This window comes from Hordeum vulgare, chromosome 5H (genome assembly GCF_904849725.1).
Source record: "Hordeum vulgare subsp. vulgare chromosome 5H, MorexV3_pseudomolecules_assembly, whole genome shotgun sequence".
In the NCBI taxonomy this organism is placed as follows: Eukaryota; Viridiplantae; Streptophyta; class Magnoliopsida; order Poales; family Poaceae; genus Hordeum; species Hordeum vulgare.
Window position 1 is genome coordinate 572,693,673 of NC_058522.1, and position 20,249 is coordinate 572,713,921.

The 20,249-nt window shown below is 47.7% G+C and overlaps 1 protein-coding gene across 2 annotated transcripts; it reads right to left on the reverse strand.

The window, feature by feature from the left end:
- Nucleotides 1–795: 795 nt before the first annotated feature.
- Nucleotides 796–19,096, reverse strand: LOC123394955 (U3 small nucleolar RNA-associated protein 25). 2 transcript variants are annotated; one of them, XM_045089861.1, is made up of 24 exons: nt 18,935–19,096; nt 18,522–18,607; nt 18,363–18,428; nt 17,431–17,605; nt 16,663–16,804; nt 16,067–16,172; nt 14,919–15,019; nt 14,712–14,834; nt 14,362–14,442; nt 14,024–14,169; nt 13,498–13,570; nt 5,888–5,965; nt 5,070–5,108; nt 4,899–4,987; nt 4,656–4,720; nt 4,155–4,201; nt 4,013–4,072; nt 3,772–3,843; nt 2,584–2,613; nt 2,013–2,107; nt 1,771–1,876; nt 1,586–1,648; nt 1,395–1,466; nt 796–1,141 (listed from the first exon to the last, which is right to left on the reverse strand). In XM_045089861.1, exons 2-24 carry the CDS (start codon nt 18,562–18,564, stop codon nt 1,067–1,069), a joined length of 1,947 nt encoding a protein of 648 aa, XP_044945796.1. In that variant the 5' UTR covers nt 18,565–18,607; nt 18,935–19,096; the 3' UTR covers nt 796–1,066. The 2 variants fall into 2 exon arrangements, with proteins under 2 accessions (XP_044945796.1, XP_044945795.1); XM_045089860.1 differs by having other exon boundaries at nt 18,522–18,604; nt 18,935–19,095.
- Nucleotides 19,097–20,249: the final 1,153 nt, after the last annotated feature.

The following is a 20,249-nucleotide window of genomic DNA, read 5'->3' on the forward strand; positions in this document are numbered from 1 at the left end:
TTAATCAGGTAACTAGACATGTTAATTAGCCATGCATTAATTTATGATAAGTTCGGTCGGACATTTGATGGAAGGATGTGTTAACTAGAGTATCATCATTTTGACAAAGAGGGTCGTGTTAACTATGGAAAATATAACATCGACTATTGCCTGTGAGAATTACGTTAACTATTGAAAGTATAATCAAGCGTACACGAAGAAAGTGTCGCTTGAATATGTACGGGCAATTATCTAGTTTATCATAAAAGGCCTGAAAATGTACGGGGAAAACATGGCATGGATCGGAAGGCTTGGGTTGTGGATGGGCTTGGTTATCACTAAATTAGTTTCATTATAATGGCAATAAAATATACTCCCTCCGTCTTAAAATAAGTGTCGCAAATTTAGTACCAAGTTAGTATAAATATTGTATTAAAGCAGCGACATTTATTTTGAAACGGAGGGAGTATATTTCAATACAGAAATATGAAATGTTTGAGTGGCACAAAGCATGAACAATAAGCTGCCTACAAAGCGGGCAAGCAGTCAAAAGAAATGTTCCATTATCTTGGGCAGCAGCGCAGGAAGCAAGAAACGGAATGAAATGGCGGTGAGTGAAGATTTCATTTTGCTTAACCTCTGGTGACATCAGACTACAACATGATGCAGGCAATGGGGTTACCGGTCCATGGATTTTTCCTCCAATTCGATCGTCTTCCCCAAGGATCAGAAAGATTTCGTTTTGAGTTTTTCCAATCTGCTGAACCAACTATACTTGATCAGTAAAATAAGGCCGATGCCAACGATAGCTGGATGTTTTCCCAAAATACCTGAAGCTGTACCAAAAAAATCTGAGGGGGCGCACATAACTGGTGGCGTTTGGCGCAACAACGACCAAGCTCCGTAGAACAAGGCATACTCAAGATTGAGGAGAAACAAAATTTGGAAACATTAATCCTCTACAAGGTACAATCTGCTACTGCAACTTCAGGCACAAAAACTTTCAACTCGACTAGTCAACAGCGGATTTTCAGCTCATGTTCCAAAATTCAGGTCGGCTAGGCCGTCTTACGCTCAATGCACACGGTCAGCAGAAGACAAACATATCCTTGTCGGAAGAAATCAGCCTCCGCGCAGACGACGTTCCGACGATCCGCTCCAGCTGCAACAGAAAATGGCGGCCCATGTTAACTTGCTTGCTTGCTAGGCGATCAAATACAATCAAACTGAATTTTAACAAAACACTACATAAGAAATCCAATGTAGTCCCTCCGTTCCATAATTCCTGTTTCAACTAAAACCACGAAAAAGAACTACGGAACAGAGGGAGTATATATGAACCGGCTACCGACTATCACACTCCCAACATGCTTTTTACGACGTGGTCCAAATTTGACATGAGACAGTTATCTCACCTTAAGGAGGTCCAGTCGAGAAAAAAGCACATTGCACCTGGGATTTGCTGATTCACCGAGCATATTCACAAGCTGAAACAAAAAAGAAAACCCCAGGGCCAAGATAGATAAATGGTTTATGCTTCCACAGCGCAGCTTCAGCCATGCTAGTACGTAGTGCTATACAGTCGCAATCTAGTCAATATACATACCTCTGGATAGAAATCCTTTCTCCCTGGCAATGAGTATATAACCAAATGATGTCCTCCCCTGATCTGCATATTCAAAAAGTAGAGTTTAAGCATTGCAGAAACAAACACTCAAATACATGCCCATGAACGATGGCAGGAGCACATCATAACAAGTACTCAATGGAGGGCCTTTTAGATGCTATGACCTTGTATCTGTGGAAGAAGTGAGATCTCTCGCTATAAAGCAAGATTTTCTTCTGGCCCTCAAAGAACCAGAGCCTTGCACGAGATATATCCTGCTGTGACGTTGCCCTAACATATGAGCACATATAGACAGTTACTATGAGCGTAAGACCAAAAACAGTCTCATTAAAATTGAAGACTGAGAGCAGATCCCTTTTAGCTGAACAAATAATATAAGCTACACGAATAAAGAAGGTTCACTTACTCCCCAATTCTACAGAAAGACGCATCCTGAGATTTTAGAAAACTGCTCAGCCTAATATATTCAAAATAAGAACTGGCGAATAGCAACACCCCACCCTGCATATTTGCATCAAACAATCAGAGAATATTACACATGATATTTCCAATCCACTAACATAAAAATTTCCCTCCAACGTGGCACCATTTTCAGATAAGTATGGCACATCTACCGACAAGATTTACGGCAAAATGCACAACATTCTGGTACACCTCTGACAAATACAACAACAACAACAACCAAGCCTTTCAGTACTGTCGTAAAACTTTCCTGGGCCAAAATAACATTAACCATGTATATTCCACTGCTACAAAATGGTATGTTTGGTTCTATCCCTCCAAAATGGTGTGTGCAGTCAGATGCAGCCCATAATTTTTTTTACCTCTTAAACCCCCTAACTTTTTAATAAATTATCAGGGCCTACTCCTATACAGGTTGACAGTTAAAGCTAATCCTTCCTACCAACATCAAGAAATACCAAATTCAAGTGAACATGACAGCATTGCAGATATTAGGAGTATAGAAGAAATAATACCTCATCCGACTCCTGAATCTTTGGGTACACCTGTATCATTACATCATAGAATAGTCAATAATACGATATACATATATAGAAGGGAAAAAAAAAGTCTTAGAGCTGTTCCAACAATTAAGAGTCAAAACCATATACGACTTCATAATTTTACATGGCGCCTAAAACTGAAAGCAATTATATGTGAGCCATGATGCCACCATGTGGGGTCAGCACTTCTGTCTACAACTACATGTCCCAGCTTGTTGCTAATTTTTGGTGTACCTAAACAGTTTTTCCATAAAATGGTCACAACATGGAATCCCCATGTCTAAGTTTACAATTTTTCTGGAGGACTTGATTTGGATGATTGGGTTTAAACTTGTTAGTTCTTAAGGCGGTAAGGTGAGTACAAACCGCCCTGACGCCAAATCGCCTAAGGCGGGTGCCTAAGCGCCCAAGATGGGTAAATTGAAAGGCGCTGGCAGGACACCTGGCCTGCATTACGCCAATACTATAAATCCTTCTGCTCGTTCTTGCACACAACTTCTGTTGAGGTCGGTCAACGGTCAAGAGCCACTGGCCTTGGATGCAGTGGATTACATGCAGAACGACACCAAGGTGGCTTCCATCCATACTGCATTACACGACTGCCATGAGAATGAGTTTCTCCAAGAGGCCCGTGCATGATTACTGCAGGCTCAACAACATACCAGGAAGTACCACGACAGGTCGCACCATGAGCTCGAGCTCGCTCTTCCGGTCAGCGCACTAACACGATGTCTGCCCCCCGCCCAGAGTGCTCATATATCATGGCATCACTCATGTCCTTGTGCACTGGGAGGGCACAGATCCTAATGATGCTATTTGGGAGCACTTTGATGAGTTTGTCCAACACTACCCTCAGTTTCAGCTCGAGGACTGCTTGACAAGGAAGGGAAAGATGCCATGTGGGGCATGACATACAGCCACTGGCAACCAGGACCCATGGTTGTGGACACAGCAGAGAAGCCACAGGCTGATTTGGAGGAGGCACCAAATCCAGATAAGGATTTAGGTTGGTTCTCCTTACATGATTGTTTATTATACATACAGTAGTTTATACATGAATTGAGTACTGTAAAGACGGGTGATAGTTGTGAAAATGAGCTGAGTGTGCTAAATTCCATAATGCATTTATCAAGCATGCAATACAAGGACAAATGGACTCACCTTTGTGCAGAAATATTCAAAGCGGGCATCATCAAGTTCACTGATAGAAGATGCATCAAAGCGTTCATACACCTGTGTAGTGATTGGACAGTGAAAAACATTTGTAATTTCATCAATACTGTTTTAGCACTAAGATGTGTCTGTTGAGCAAGCCCATCCAAATTTTGCTAGAAACCGCTGATTCTTCGCATCAAAATTTAACAATGCTACAGAGCTGGAGAGACACAAGGAATTAACTAACCTGCCGTATTTCAAGCTGTACTTTGGGAAGAACACCTGTAAACTCAGTCACCAGCTTAACCTAAAATAGTTTAAGTTCCAGCATGTTAGAAACATGAGTTCAACACAGTAAATAGCTCAGTGGCTTCCAGCATACTATGTACCTTTCCTTCGTAATTTAAGCATAATCCATTGAACAAAGCATTCATCTCTGCTCAACAGGCCAAAAATTAAAACATAAATAGGTTTACAAATAAACAAGTACTCCCACCGTCCCAAAATAAGTGTCTTAAGCTTAGTACAATTTTGTACTAGAGCTAGTACAAAGTTGAGACAGTTATTTTGGGATGGAGGGAGTAGATGACAATGCAAATAATTAGAAGGTCAACTTTATGTAGCCCACTTAAAAATAGAATAGCAAAGTGTCTACACATGCACAAAATATGCAAGATATTTAAATACAAAAGAACCATTGCATAACACCAGTGAACACATACACTACAAGCAAAAATAATGAAATGTTTAGCAAATAAATACATATCATGATTAAAATCAGAACTAGATTAATTTTAGTTGATACTGAAAATTCAATTGAATTATGCAAGCTGAAACCTAGAAAAACTGCAGTCAAAATGATGGTCAGAGTTCCAAGTGAAATTTCATACCTGGCGTAAGATACGAGCTTAAGATTATTGTTTGCCGATAGTAGCGTGCTTGCTCATCCAGGTACCTTAGCCAAATAAATAAAATGTAACAAGCATGAAACTGACCTTACAAAAGTCAAATAAGGAATAAATTCTTAAGTCTTTTTGCAATTCACAATACAGTGAGTTGGCGTCTTATAGATAGAACTACGGCAACAGAGGATGCCATACAGGAATAAATATCCTCAAAAAAAAAAAAATTACCATGGCCTGATCCGCATCACATTGGTTACATGCTCTTTTGATGGCAAATGATTTAGTTGCTCAAGAACAGCATGCAGATGTGACCAATTCTACATTTATAGATAATAGAATTAATTTTACCAGCAGGCATCAGAAAATAAGTACAGAAAATTATTAGAGTTGGACTTTAACCTGCATAGATATCACATCTGCGTAATCAACCACCACTATCTGCACAGAACAAATGTATTGATAATTTAGACCTAGTACAGAGAAAAAACTGAATGTGCAGAGTTACTGTTCCTTTATGGAAATATATGCTGACTTGTCATGGCTTCAACTACATAAATTGAAAAAATAGAGTTTCTTATGACAACATTAGCAACTCTGAAGTATTGTGAAATACTTCTGAGACCAATCTATCAAGTATGAGTAACTTCTCTAAAACTAAGTTTCTTGGCACATGGTCAGAGTGCTACAAGTTTTTAAATATTCATGAGCCAAATCAAAGAACTACTCCCTCCGTTCCAAAATAAGTGCCGTGGTTTTAGTTCCAAAATAAGTGTTGTGGCTTTAGTTCAAATTTGAACTAAAATCAAATGTGTGTGGGGGGGAGGGGAGAGGGGAGGGGGGGGGCGTACAAGTTAGTAATTCAATGAAATACAAGGTTTCAATTAAATATAATTGAGCTACAGGTACTCTGCAGAAGCGTTGCAATAGCCAGAGCTCCGTCAAGTACCATTTGGACACATCCCACACATAACATTCTGTAGCAATTAGCAGGAATTGACATGTGTAGTTTATTGAAATGTTTGTCCACTGAACATACAGCTACGTAAATTTAATTTGAAACTTATAACTCCTTCAAAATGATGGCAAAATACTTGAACTTTCAAGAAATTCATTGAATCAATGTTTACACATACTAATGGTTTGCAAAAATGAACTAATATATAGGAATGGAGATAGTAGTAAACAGAAAATAGTATATGGATTTGAATGGAACTAACTTCAATTGAAGACAGGAAATCAGAATCGTTTTCCTTGGGGCGTCCCTTTTTCTGGGTAACTTCACCTCCATCGATTTTCTGATAACAGACAGGTGTAATAAGGTAGAGGATAATAATACTTCAGCAAGAATGTGTGCATTTAATCAGAATAACAACTAGGAGATGAGATGGATTTGAAAACAATAAAATGTGAGGCCACATCAAGATCAAGTTATTATTACAACTGAAATTGGTGCTTAACAATAGAATATTCCCTCCATTCCGAATTATAAAATGTTCTAACTTTTTTCTGATTCGGATGTATATAGACGTATTTTAGTGTGTTTGTTCACTCATTTCAGTCCGTATGTAGTCCATATTGAAATATTCAAAACATCTTATAATTCGGAATGGAGATAGTAATAAAAAACACATATTTGTTGCTACAGAACAACTAGTAAATGGGATCCTGTTTTCATTTGCCCAATGAGGTAGCACCTACACAGTGGATCAGCAAATCCAACAGCTGGTTGATATGTACCTCATGTTTTGGACATCTACATGGCATGACAGATGGACCGTTCCACCCCGATCCGCTCCGCTCCGCTCTCCGCTCCCCAACCCCTAGCCTAGCCTAGCCCCGCCTCCTCCCGTCGCCGGCACCCTCCCCTCACCATGGCCTTCTCCTGCTCCAGCGAGGCGAGCTCCTCCGGCCACGCGTGCCGCTGGCAGGTCTCCCTCGACGGCTCGTCCTCCGCGCGCTCCTACAGCGAGGTCGCCGCCTCCCCGCGCTCCCCGGATCCGACGGCGCGCCAGCAGGCTGCTACGCCGCACCGTGCCGACCCACCCCCCCCCCCCTGCGGCCGGTGTGCGCCGGGTGCCGGCCACGGCCCGCATAGGGCCACGTTCGGAGGTGCACCAGGTGGAGCGTGCTGGAGCCGCGGCCGAGGTCGACCAGGAGGGGTTCGAGCTCCCTCGACGCAGGGATCGACGTCGCCGTCCCCGGCGTGCCGCTGCGCCAGGCCCTGCACCGCCTTGCCACCGCAGCCCATCGGCCGAGGAGGCGGCGGGCCTCTGCTACCGCTGCCTGGACTCGCGCCACAGGGTGCGCGACTGCACAGGAGATGTCCGCTGCCGCCGCTGCCTCGTGTCTGGCCACGAGTCCTAGGAATGCCCAGACGGCCGCCGCCCCGGCACCCGCCCCCACTCCCCGCGCGCGCCTACGACGAAGACCGTGCTGCCGGCGACGCCACGCCCCGTGGCGCTCCGCACACCACAGCTGCTGCCCCCCATGGAGGCCCAGGAACACACCGATGTCCCGTCCGCTCCGGTGCGGGTCATCCTCGCCCGCTCCGTCGAGATCGAGGAGACGGAGGGCGTCCTGCGCCGGGCCATGGTGGCCACCATCACTGGGACGCGACCCGTCGTCTCCGCGGAAGAGGTGTCCGAGCTGCTGCACACTTCCCTCGCCCTGCAACCCGGCGACTTCTCCATGCACCTCCACCGTCCGGAGGACTTCCTCATCGTCCTCGCCTCCCGTGAGCTCAAGGACCGCCTCGCCGGCAACCACTTCATCTCCAGCCCTCGCTTCTCCCTCTCGCTGCGTCCATGGTGCAAGCTCGCGCACGCTGGCTCCGGCGGGTTGGACTACCGCGTCGAGCTTGAGCTCCGCGGGATCCCCGCCCAGGCCTGGCACCTCTCCACGGCGGAGCACATCCTGGGCAGCAGCTGCTGGATAGAGAGGCTGCACCCGAGCATGCGCTCCCGCGCCGACCTCGCCACGTTCCGGCTCTCTGCCCGCACCGTAGACCCGGCCCGCATTCGCCGCCATGCCATCTTGGAGATCGTCGAGTCGCATCCCTCGCGCCACCAGTCGGACGCCCCTGCCATCTCCACCCTCACGTACCCGGTGTCCATCACGCTCGCCCGTGCTGAGCTCGATACCCCAGCGTCGTGCAGCCCCGCCCCTGCGGACGACCCCGACGACGGCCAGGGCGGTGACCAGGGGCGCCGCGACGACGACCCCGCCAGGCGCGCCCGCCAACGCCGCCGTGATCGAAAGAGGCACCGCACCGGCTCCACCCCTGCTGGCCGCGCCGACGGCATGCAGATGGATGACCTCCCCTGACCGCGCAACCCGCGCCCGCAGCGCGCTGACGGCATCGCCATGGTTGCTGGTTGGGCCTCGGCGTGTGAAGTGCGCGTACGGTCACGCAGCCGGCGGCGCTCCGCCCGTTCCGCATCATCCGGCCATGGCCTGGCCTACGCGGGGCCCGTGGCACCCGTCGCCCATGTAAGCCCCCTGGAAAAGTGCAGGGAAAGCAGTCAAGCATGTTCTGCCTCTGATCCCGAGGCCGACAGAATCAGAAGCTGCAGAGGGGGGGGCCACCCCCGTGGCCCAGGATCGCTCGCAGGACCCCATCATTGGCGCGGGGCCCAGCACAGATTCGAACCCGCAGTCGCCCGACGCGGTAGTGGAGGACATCGGGACACCGCTTCGCGTCGCACCAACCCCATCTGCCCAACCAGATCAGCCGCTTTGTGTGGGGTCCCTCTCTTTGCCGCTGGGCCCCGAGGCAGATCCGCTGTCTCGACAAAGCGATGCTTCCCCTGCGTCAGCTTCTGCCACGGTTAGGCCCGCCCCTGACCAGTCCACGACGCCAACTGGCCCTCCGGGGGAAAAATCGCGGGAAGAAGCGGACTAATTTCAAGCGGCGGGTCCCACCCCACCATGCGAGGAGCTCCTGGACGCTTCCACTGGAAAGGATGTGAGCACGGGCAGCCCCACCACTGCCCAACTAGCGGCCCATAACGGCCCAAGCACCAGGCCCACGACGCCGCCTCCACTGGTTGACCCACGGACAGGCCCCACCAATGGAAGGCCCACTCTGGGATCTCCTACACGCTTCGCATCACCACCGATCACCATGCGCCGCTCTCGTCCGCGCGCTGCGCCAATCGCGGCATTGACGCTCGGCAACTTCCTGGCTGCGCCGTCCAAGCAGCTCTGCTCAGCCCTGCCAACCCCAGGAAAGAGGCGACGAGGCCGCCCGCCAAGCTTCTCCACCCCTAGGCGCGGGCGCTCTGCTTCGTCAGTGCCATGCAAGGCCGCCGGTCCACCCACGGACGAGCGGCGTGCGCAAGTCCACATCTTGTGCACATTGGGAATCGTCGGGATCCACCAGAGGATCACCGATGCCGAGATGCAAACCTACGACGGGCTCTTCGCCACCCCGCTCCCCACAACTGTCCTCGCCGCCATCGCCGCGCTGGTTGATCATGAGCTCCCCTCCGATCCCGCAACGGCGCCGATCACAACGGCGATCGCGGGCAGCCCGATCGAGGCATAGCTGCGCGTTGCGCCCCTCCGTCGATACCTGTCCCATGAATTGCGGCCCCAAGATCCTTGTGTGGAACGTGCGCGGACTGAACATGCGCGCCCGTCGTCTCGCCATTCGATCACTGATTGTAACCGCTAGTGCTTCGATCGCTTGCTTTCAAGAAACGAAGATGGAATTGATCTGCTCGTCGATTGTCCTCGAGACCCTAGGCTCGGAATTCGACGACTATGTGTACCTCCCCGCGACTGGAACCCGCGGCCGCATCTTGTTGGCATGGAAAAGTAGAGAGGTGACCATCACCGATCCTTCTTTCACTGCCAACGCCCTATCTGCTAGGGTTTCCACTCCGACCGGAGCAAGTGCTCCCTAGTGGATCACTGTCGTCTACGGCCCACAAGAAGATGCTGGCAAGATCGCCTTCTTGCAAGAACTCCGCGACGCTCGCGTTGAGTGCCCTGGGCCGTGGATATTGTGTGGCGACTTCAACCTAATCTACCGAGACGAAGACAAGAACAATGGCAATTTCAACCGCCGGATGATGGATCGATTTCGACGCGTGCTCAACGATCTTGCGCTCAAAGAGGTTTACCTCAATGGACGCCGCTACACATGGTCGAACGGGCAATCGCCCCCGACGCTTGTCCATCTGGACCGAGTCCTCTGCACTGCAGATTGGGAGGAGCTCCACGACGAGTGCCATCTGCGTTGCCTCGCCTCGGTCGTCTCCGACCATAGCCCTCTCCTGCTCGACTGCTCCCCAGTAGCGCCAACCCATCGGCGATTCCACTTCGAGGACTTCTGGACACGTCTCGATGGCTTCCAAGACATAGTTGCGGAAGCGTGGGTCTCCGTCCATGACGGCGATCCCTTCCGGCGCCTCATGCTCCGCATGCAGGCTACTGCACGCAAGTTGACGAGCTGGAGCTCCAAGACCGTGGGCAACGTGCGCCTCAAGCTCGCGATCTCCAAGGAGATCCTCCTCAAGCTCGACACTGCGCAGGAGAGTAGGACGTTATCCCCGCATGAGGATTGGCTCCGCCGTCAGATTAAGGCGTCCTATCTTGGCCTTGCCTCCCTCGAGCGCTCCATCGCCCGACAGCGAGCCCGTGTCGCGTTCCTCAAAGACAGCGACGCCAATACGTCCTTCTTCCACCGCCAATGCACGTACAGGCGGCAGAAGAACATGATTCGCAGCCTCGCCGTGGGCGACGACGTGGTTACCGACCCTAGCGACATGGCTGTTGCGGCCTTCGCACATTTCGACGACCTGCTTGGCTCCACGGTGTCTCGAGAGTGCACCCTCGACCTCTCAGACCTCATCACGCCGGCCAGCCTAGATGACCTCGATGCGCCCTTTTGCGCCGAGGAGATTTGGCAGGCGGTGAAGCGGTTGCCAGCGCGCAAGGCACCAGGACCTGATGGCTTCACCGCCGAATTCCTGCACGCCTGCTGGCCCATTGTTAGGCAGGACTTCCTCGACGTGTTTCAGCAGCTGTACGTGCTAAGGGGACGAGGTTTCAGCTCCCTGAACCAGGCCCTCCTCACGCTGATCCCCAAGCGCGCGGACGCGACTGGCCTTGCTGATTACAGGCCCATAAGCCTGATCCATCTCGTGGCCAAGATCTTCGCGAAGGTCCTGTCGCTACGCCTCGCCCCCAAGCTCAATGACCTCGTCAGCGCGAACCAGAACGCGTTCATCCCAGGGCGCAGCCTACACGACAACTTCGTCCTCGTGTGGCAATCTGCGCGCCTGCTACACCAGCTTGGAGCCCCTCACGTGCTTCTGAAGCTGGACCTGGCACGCGCCTTCGACTCGATCAGTTGGTCGTTCCTCTTCGAGGTCTTGCGTCAATACGGCTTTGGCGATCGCTTCCTGGACTGGCTGGCGATTCTTCTCTCAACAGCCAGCACGAATGTGCTCTTAAACGGCGCGCCTGACCCCGCCATCTGGCACCGCCGCGGACTACGGCAAGGCGACCCCCTGTCACCCCAGCTCTTTGTCCTCGCGGTGGACACCCTAGGGCGCCTGCTGCACCGCACCACCGAGCTCGGCATCCTACAGCAACTACGTCCCCGCCGCTCGATTCCCGTTGTCTCGCTATACGCCGACGACGTGATTCTCTTTTGCCGCCCCTCGCGCGGCGACATCGAGGCGGTAAAAAGCATCCTGCAACTCTTTGGGCGCGCCTCTGGACTCCAGGTTAACTTCCTGATTCACTGCGACCCTGACCCTGTCGCGGCCGCGCCCGTCGTCGACCTGCTTGGGTGCCCCATTGTGGACCTGCCCATCACCTATCTGGGCCTCCCACTGACAATACGGCGCCCAACTGCAGCCCAGCTACAGCCCGTCGTCGACAGGACCGCCGGCACGCTCCCGTGCTAGAAGGCGCGCCTCATGAACAAGGTTGGTCGCCTCGCATTCGTTAAAGCTGTCCTGAGCGCAATCCCTATTCACCATCTACTCGTGCTCGCGCCGCCGAAAAAGACAATCAAGGCGCTAGTGAAGATCCAGCGAGGGTTCCTATGGGCAGGGCGCGCTGATGCCAATGGCGGCAACTGCCATGTCAATTGGCAGCGTGTCGCGCGCCCAATCTCATTGGGTGGCCTCGGCATCCGCGACCTGGAGCGCTCCGGCCTTGCGCTGCGCATGCGCTGGCTATGGTTCAACCGCACTGATAACACTAGAGCATGGAGTGGCCTCGATCTGCAATTCTCGGCGGAGGAACGCGACTTCTTCTTCGCCTCTACCACCATGCATCTCGGCAACGGCCAGCAGGCCCTTTTCTGGGAAGACAGATGGATTGAGGGACGTTCCATCCGCGAAATCGCGCCCCTGCTACATGCATGCATCCCCAAGCACCGGCGCAAGCTACGGACCGTGGCCGACGGGCTGCCAGCTCACAAGTGGGCATGGGATATCCATGGCGTGATCGGGATCCAAGAGGTTGGCCAATACCTACAGCTCTGGCACAAGATCGAACACACGACGCTCTCCAATGAGCCTGATCACCTGCTATGGAAGTGGACTGCAAGCGGCACTTATATCGCGCAATCGGCCTACCAGGCTACCTTCCACGGCTCCACCTCATGCGATGCCTGGAAGCTCACCTGGAAATGTTGGGCGTTGCCGCGAGTCCGATTCTTCCACTGGCTCGCCCAGCTCGATCGCTGCTAGACGGCTGACCGGCTTGCCAGAAGAGGGTTACAACATCCCCCGCGGTGCCCCCTATGCGACCAGGAACCAGAAACCATGCACCACCTCCTCCTCACCTGCCCATTCTATCGGCAGGTTTGGCACGAGGCCCTGGCATGGCTGAGGATTCCCTGTCGCCCACCCGATGGCGAGGAATCACTCAATGCTTGGTGGACCACCTCGAGGCAGACTACGCCGAAGCCGATGCGCAAAGGCCTCGCATCCATGACCCTGCTCGTGCCTTGGATGACATGGAAGCACAGAAATGACTGCGTGTTTGACAGAGGTCGCCCCTCGACCATTAGCCTCGTAGCGAAGATCAAGGAGGAAGCAGCGCTTTGGGCCAGAGCCGGCGCACAAGGCCTCAAAGCTGCGATCCCACATACCTGGGACGTCCACTGATTTTCTTTTTCTTTTTGGCCCTGTAACCACCTCCTAGGAGGACTGTAACCCAAACCCCTATCTTTTCAATGAAATGAAACTCAAAAGTCTTTTGCATTTTCTCGAAAAATAACCTCTCTTTTCACAACACCTTCCAACTAAAGTTGCTGTTTGCAATTTGCCACAAAAGCCAGAACCTTAGTGCATCATCCATACTGTCTCATGTACTTATGAAACTTTGATGCTTCTGAGCTTACCACCACACATGTCTCAGGTACTGCCATTGGTGCATCGACATGCTCTGTGCCCACCCTCCAACAAACTTACCATTCTGCGCCTAGCAGCATCGCCAAACAACCACCACATTGCTGACATGCTAACATTCACACTCCATTTTTTCACCATCATCACTGGCCAAACAATACCAGTGTGGCCCAGGGAGCTATTAAAAGTCCTGCTCCCCAATAACCTCAAACAAATGGGGACTCAAACTGCCAGATTATAGGGGGTCAGAGGCCGGTGAACCCATCAGGGCTTTGCGCAACAGTAGGATTATTTTTCATTTGTTCTGCAAGTTTTTTATACTGTTTTCAGTGCAAATTAGGACAATTGCCAATGAGATGTCCCCAGAACAATAAAAATATATACAGCTGCCGGACACATGTAATCATGACTAATTGAAGTATATTAAGAAACCTTTGTTAAAGAGTACTTACAAGTTTAAGCGCTAAAGGAGATGCAATTATGATATCAGAAGCGTAGAAATTGCTGTATAGCTTAACAGATTTCCTGCAGATGCATTAGTTAAACTATTAACTGTTTAAGAAATCCAAAGTAAATAATAAAATACCAATGTGCAGGGAATAACGAATGTAAGGACATATAGTTTGCTAAAAGCATGAGATCTCACAGTGCAGAATAATCAAAGAGTAACCACAGGGTCCACAAAACAAAAGAGACATTGAAACATTTTACAAGATCCAGTATGCGGACACTACTGAAATAGAGTCTGAAGTCTTAACAAACAAGTGAATATGAGTTATAATTATAATTGTTGTAATTGATTCTGCTTCTGCTGAGGGTTTTCCTATTCTTTTAACATACTCATGTTCACTTCAGAAGCCTGTGATTGGCAAATAAAAACTGAAGAAAAAAATTGAGCTGCTGACAAAAAACTGTGGAGAGTACATAGTATACACACTTGTCCTCACAACAAGGAAAAAATAACAGTTTAGCACTTACTTTGTAAATTTTATTCCAAAAAGGAAGTGATCTTCAACATCCCCAGCAAAAAGAAGGTTAAAATCTGTTGGTTTTGAACTATTTGGCTCCTCCAGTTCATCATCTGAGTCACCGAACTCTTTCTTGAATTGTCCCATAGAATTATCCTATAAATGAAAGTAAGAATTCTATATTTCTTAGCACCAGAGCAAAATAATAACAGAACTAGCAAGCATAAATTATATATGCAAATGGTGTGCAGATCTAAATGGAATTCATGATATAATTAGGCAGCATATTTCGTAGGAATTGATATTCAGATCCTGTCTGTAAGAGTAGCTGCATAAGTAAAACTGTACCTTTTGTGCCAGCGGAGATAATTGGATTAATCTCTTCACAACACGTCGTGCAATGCTTTTGAGAGGTAGCAAGAAAAGAACCTAAGGCCATGATAATAGTACAGAAGAAAAGAGCAATAAGTTCAACAGATCAAGATAAAACAAAATTACAAGTTGTGTATGAATGGAGGTACATCATGTTAGAGAAATTTAGTGACATGCAACACTCTTAACAAAAAAGACATAGAATTTACTTGATAAAATAGTGCAGTTAATTGTCAAGCAACCGTAGCCCAGCACACATCTACGCAACAGATCATGCCAAATAAGATACTGTTTTCTCAAATGTGTGGCGACTATCTGACAAATACCTTCGGACGTGTAAAACCCTGATCACGGTATGAGTCATCACCCAAAACATCTGAGTTAGCATCATTCCTAAGGTTCGCATCATTCTTAATGACAACATCTCTTGTCCTATGAACATGGCTCAACTGCCATTGCGAAAAAAATTCACATTAGTCAGCATCATAACAGGTACAGTGATAATGCTACCAAATAGGGATTGTGAATCTTACAGCATGCATAAGATATGCGTCCATAGTACTGGAATCCACCTTACTACCCTTAAGATAAAATGGCTTCTTATTACAATGCATTATGTCACGATAGCTATTGCCTGTAATAGATAATTAGATTAGAAACACGCTTAACAAAAGTGATAGAGAGAGTGCACTATACATCATCGTAGGGAAGAAGCATGACATGGAAAGCCACAATTTGTCTTAGATCTGCTTAATTATACGTGAAACAAGGTGTATAAATGGAGTTGCTAACTTGGTATGTATGCTAAAAGCCTAAAACCATATTGGTAACAATTCTTTTCTCAAAAATAGCGAGAATATGAATCAAGAAGAGACATGCACATCATAACCTTTAGGGTAAGCGAACCACAAAAGGTACTTTATGTTCTATAGGCGAAATTCACCAAGACAGGCACCTGACAAAGTAGGATTAATAAACATCACCAATTCCCGTGGGCATTTACTGTTTTCAGAAGTTATGAATGAGCTGGTTCTGCAGAGGGGGGCAAACAGAAGACCCCACCCATCCACCGACCTACCCGACAAAGACACCCACCCAAAACATGTTCAGCTTGTTTGTGAACAAAATAGTTTCAATCCTTCAGGTCGAGCGGAATAAATGAAAGCCCATATTTGGATCAGTTGAGAGCCATAAAGGGCCACAGTCTTCCATCTGGAAGAATGCATCTTAAAATCTTTACTTTCCCCTACTAGCAGAATGGGCAGAGAAGCTCCTACCGGCTTCTTTTGGAAAGAAAAGAACTGCTTAGTTCGCTCTGAAGATCAGTTTGAGTTACACATATAAACACGTAGAATAAGTATGCCATCGCATGGAATTTATAGTTGTAAGTCATCGCATGGAATTTACAGTTGTAAGTCCTGATATAACAAAAATTATGGCCACTTTTCTGTTGTTGGGATGTGCTACAAGAACTAATCAGAAATATGGATCTTCGCAATTTCTAGAAAACTAACTCTCTTATTCCTCTCAGGCAGCACTATTGATTAATTAATATATCTTAAGGTAATGAATGGCATGTGCTTTTAGTAGGCACCAATTCTAAACTGGGCAACTTTAATGTTCTACTGAGTCATGTCACTTATGAAATAAGGAACTAAATAAAAGATATAGGAAAACTTACAAAGAGAGAAGAACCTCGATCTATAATTCAAGTCATCAGAGAGGATTTTTTGCCAGTGGTCCTTCAGCTTTCCTTTGACATCAACAAAAGGATCATCAGAAGCTCCCTGAAAGAACAAACCATTAAGAATCAGTTTTCAATACAAAGCTGCCTGAAGCATTTATTATTCAGAAAATCATCCCTGCACTAGTAATGAAGTTGATAACTCAGCACGAAGTACTTGAGTAATTTGATAACTAATGTAATGGATCAACTGCACAAACACAGATGAGCAGGAACAAATATTTCAGCAGGACTTGCCCTTTGAAAAAGCACACTTCATGTACCACTGCAAATTTATTGCAAGTAACTGCGGATGGCTGTGGAACAGAGAAATGCACCGTAGTAACCCCTCAAAAAAGTGTTATAAAGTAAACATAGGTCATAAGGTGATTTAAACACATGATAAACATGAAATTTTGGCCTTCAAATTACACATATAGATATACCGCTATCAAAGGCTCAAGTTCAGTGATTCGCATTTCAAGGAGAAACAAGATAATCAATCAAAATAATTTAATAAGAGCATATCATGATGTAATCATTCCATAAAGTACCTTAATTTGTTCACCTGTTCCAACCCATTTGGATTTTCGAATGTCCTCTGCAGGCATCTCCCATTTAAATTTACTCTTCCGGTTCACTAATGCATTGACTTCGTCATTTTCTAGCACGTGGGTAACATGACGCTGAAATGAACTAGAACATACAAGAGGGGTGGTGTTAGAAAGAGTTATATAAACATATCATACATATAATGCAAGAAAATAAAATGATGCAGTAGAGGCAACATCAAATGAGCATTCTTAAACCTAGACATTTAGGACAAAGATAGTGGCATAATACACTATAACCAAAAACTGAATGACTGATATCATATAAAATAATATAATATTTGTTCATTTATAATAGCAATAATATGCCTCCCAGTTACACCTGAACATGGGCAGCCTGGCCCAAACACAAAGCCCGAACCCGGCCCCAAAAACCCTCGCAGGGCCGGGTCGGGCTGTGTTTGGGCCAGGCTCAGGCTTGAAAACTAGGCCCGGTGAGTACTTCGGGGCGGGCTCGGGCTTGGGAAATAGGCATTTTACACTAAGGCCCACCCCGGCCCAGCCCGAAATTGATCTTTTTAGTCCATTCGGGCCAGGCTCGGGCCTGAATATTCAATTTTTTGGCCGGGCCGGGCCAGGCTCGGGCTTGGGATTTTCAGTTCAGGCTTTCTCAAGCCCGGCCCGAAACCCGGCCGTGCCCGGGGTATGCGCAGGTTTACTCCCAGTCACTGAAGAAAAAAATGTGAATATTGTTTCATTAATAGCACCAACCATGACGGCTCCGTTTCATCAACAGCATCATTTTTATTGCTGATCATATCATGTGCCTCATCCTCACTGGAAACAGGGCAGTCATCTGAGTCATCATCATCACTCTGATGTAGGCCTTGAGGGCTCTCATTGGATGGTTTCTCACGTCGAACAGCCTTCGCTGATATGATTCCAGCTGCATGCAATATCAAGTAATTAAGCACGAAAAATGGAAAAGGGCATACTGACACATTGCACGTCACTGTGCAAAGAATATTGAGCCAGTCATAATGTCTACCAAAATAACACTACGATAGCGTCAGTAACCTCCCTATAAAATACTTGGTTGGTGAAACCTATGAAGAGCTACTTGTTGCTTTATGTTAATAATAGATGAGAAATGTACAACCAAATAGAGAATAAACCATATGTCCAAGAACACAAAAAAGTAAAGTTTGGTTCAAAATGAATAGAGATGAAACTGAATTAGAAGAGGTGGAGAAGTACTACACATTCAACCATGAAACTACACCCTTTCCAATCCACTAATAAGATCATCAAAACTTAATGAATAACCTCGAGAAGGTTCATGATCATGTATACCTAAGTTAGACAGTTACATACTTACTGAGTCTTAAATGGATGGCTCCAGCACTAGCCATTATCATGGAAATAAATTCTTTTTTAAGTATGCCCAGACATTTTTCTATCATGTACTACCATGGTACCCAGCTCCTAAGTAGAAACTAAAAACTGAACCCAGAAATTGAATTGTCATTTACTCATTTTCCTCTAGAACGCAAGGCTTCACCAACCTCCAGCATACAATTCCACATAATAGTTTTAGCACCAAACAAGTGAGGAGGAAACTACCAATATATATATATATATATATATATATATATACATTGCCACTGTCTGCCAAAGAGAGAACACAGTAACGAAAACCAAACCTGAGGAGTCAGGAAGATCGTCGTCAAGCACCTGCCTTTTGGGCTTCTCACGGCGTCTCTTCTGACCTGAAACCACACGACAGCGACATGAGGGGAGAGAAGCTGAGCAAGGTAGAAATTCAAAGCTTGGGGCAAGAGGCAGTGACTAAGGTTGCATACCTCGAGGAGTAGCAGTCGGAGGGGCGGGCTTCAGCTTCCCCATGGGCAACAAAGGAAATGCAACGCCTCCAAATGTTCAGGCTCTGCTATGAATGCACCACACAAATTAGATTACCAGTATAACGAACAGAGCAGACATGTCTATTCCAGCGGTGGCAACGGGTTCTTCGCCCCAGAGTTGGAGTGGCCCTAGTTCATCTATAACAAAGGCATGTACAACTGATATATCTCGGAAATTTGTCATTAAACATCTCACAGATGAACTACCATGCATCCCATGAGCATACCGCGCACGCTCGCAGGTCAAAAATTCCCTGCCGTCTTGCATCGGCGAGCGCTGCCGTTTGACAGGTGCAGCGACGAGTCCCGAAGCTAACATCACTAATCAATGGCTACCAGTATGCTGAGCTTACCGGTGGGGCTGGACGGCGGTGGAGCACCCCGGGGCGTCGGGGCAGAGGCTGGAGTCCAGAACCACGGGGCTGCGGGTTTGCGGCGACCTGGGCTTCGCGAACGTACGGGGTGGACGGCCTCGGCGGTGGGCGGCTCGGCGGCGGCGGCGGCGGCGGCAAGAGAAGGAAGGAGGAGGCCGAGGGGTCAGGGACTCAGGGTGGCGAGAGCCCTGATTCTAGGCGCCAGAGCTGAGCTCACGGGCGGTTGGGCCGGCCCATCACCGCTCGTTCGCTCATCAGCGCAGGTCGCCGCAAACCCACCCACAGTCCCGTCTCGCCTCTGGGTTGGCCCAGCCCATCTGCGCTCGCGCGCTCGCTGGACGCCTGGACCCGGTCGCGCTCTCAGTCTCCCTGTCCGCGACTGGTTTATGGGAAAACCCCGACTCCCGCCGTTCTTTATATGGATTAAAATATTCAAGAATTTTAAAAACGTACTCCCTTCGTTTTTAAATATAAATTTTTTTAGAGTTTTCGTTAAAAGACTACATACGAAGCAAAATGAGTGAATCTATACTCTAAAATATATACACATCCGTATGTAGTCCTGGTGAAACCTCTAAAAAGACTTATATTTAGGAACGAATAAAGTATTTGGATAATTTTCATGAATTTGAAAAAAAAATGATTAGAAAAGGTTCATGAATTTGAAAAATACTAATGTGTTCGATGAGAATGTTCATGAATTTTAAAACATTTGATGAATTTGATCTTTCTTGCTAAATTCATAAATGTTCGTCAATTTATAAAATTTCAAGCATTTATCAAAGTGAATTTAGAAAATAGTAATAAAAGGAACAAAATCGAATAAAACCAGAAATGGCACATAAAAGATAAAAAAGATGGGAAGCTTCTCAAAACCGGCATGGAGCCTTTGAAGCCGAAATGATGTATCTCCCTTAGATGGGCCAAATTATGAAGGAATAGGAGCGAGGCGTACGCGCCATGTATGATTAGGGTTTGTTATTGACGCCTTAATCTCTAGGGGCAATGCCACCTATCTTGTAATGTTTGGCTTCCATCACACTTAAATTCTTTGGCAAATATGCCTAGTATGTACTTGAACTTCCACAACTTTTAACTGCTAAGAAGTCTTGATTGTTGCCCTACTGGTCGGCCTGATGCATTGGTCAGTGGCTTGCGAGTTGTGACTTGGTTCCATTGACGAATTAAAACATGAAAATACTATATGGTCGACCAACTCGCGGTCCCGAAATCCTTGAAATTCTGAACCCTCATGAACTTGTGTTTGTGCACGTGTGCGGCAGGACACATAGCA

Excerpts from the sequence above, each read along its gene's own strand:
- LOC123394955 (XM_045089861.1), bottom strand. The coding sequence starts at position 18,564 with ATGGGGAAGCTGAAGCCCGCCCCTCCGACTGCTACTCCTCGAG. Across the intron at positions 14,170-14,361 it reads TATCTCCGCTGGCACAAAAG|GATAATTCTATGGGACAATT; the intron begins GTACAGTTTTAC and ends TTTCATTTATAG. Across the intron at positions 5,109-5,887 it reads ATTTCCTGTCTTCAATTGAA|ATAGTGGTGGTTGATTACGC; the intron begins GTTAGTTCCATT and ends TGTTCTGTGCAG.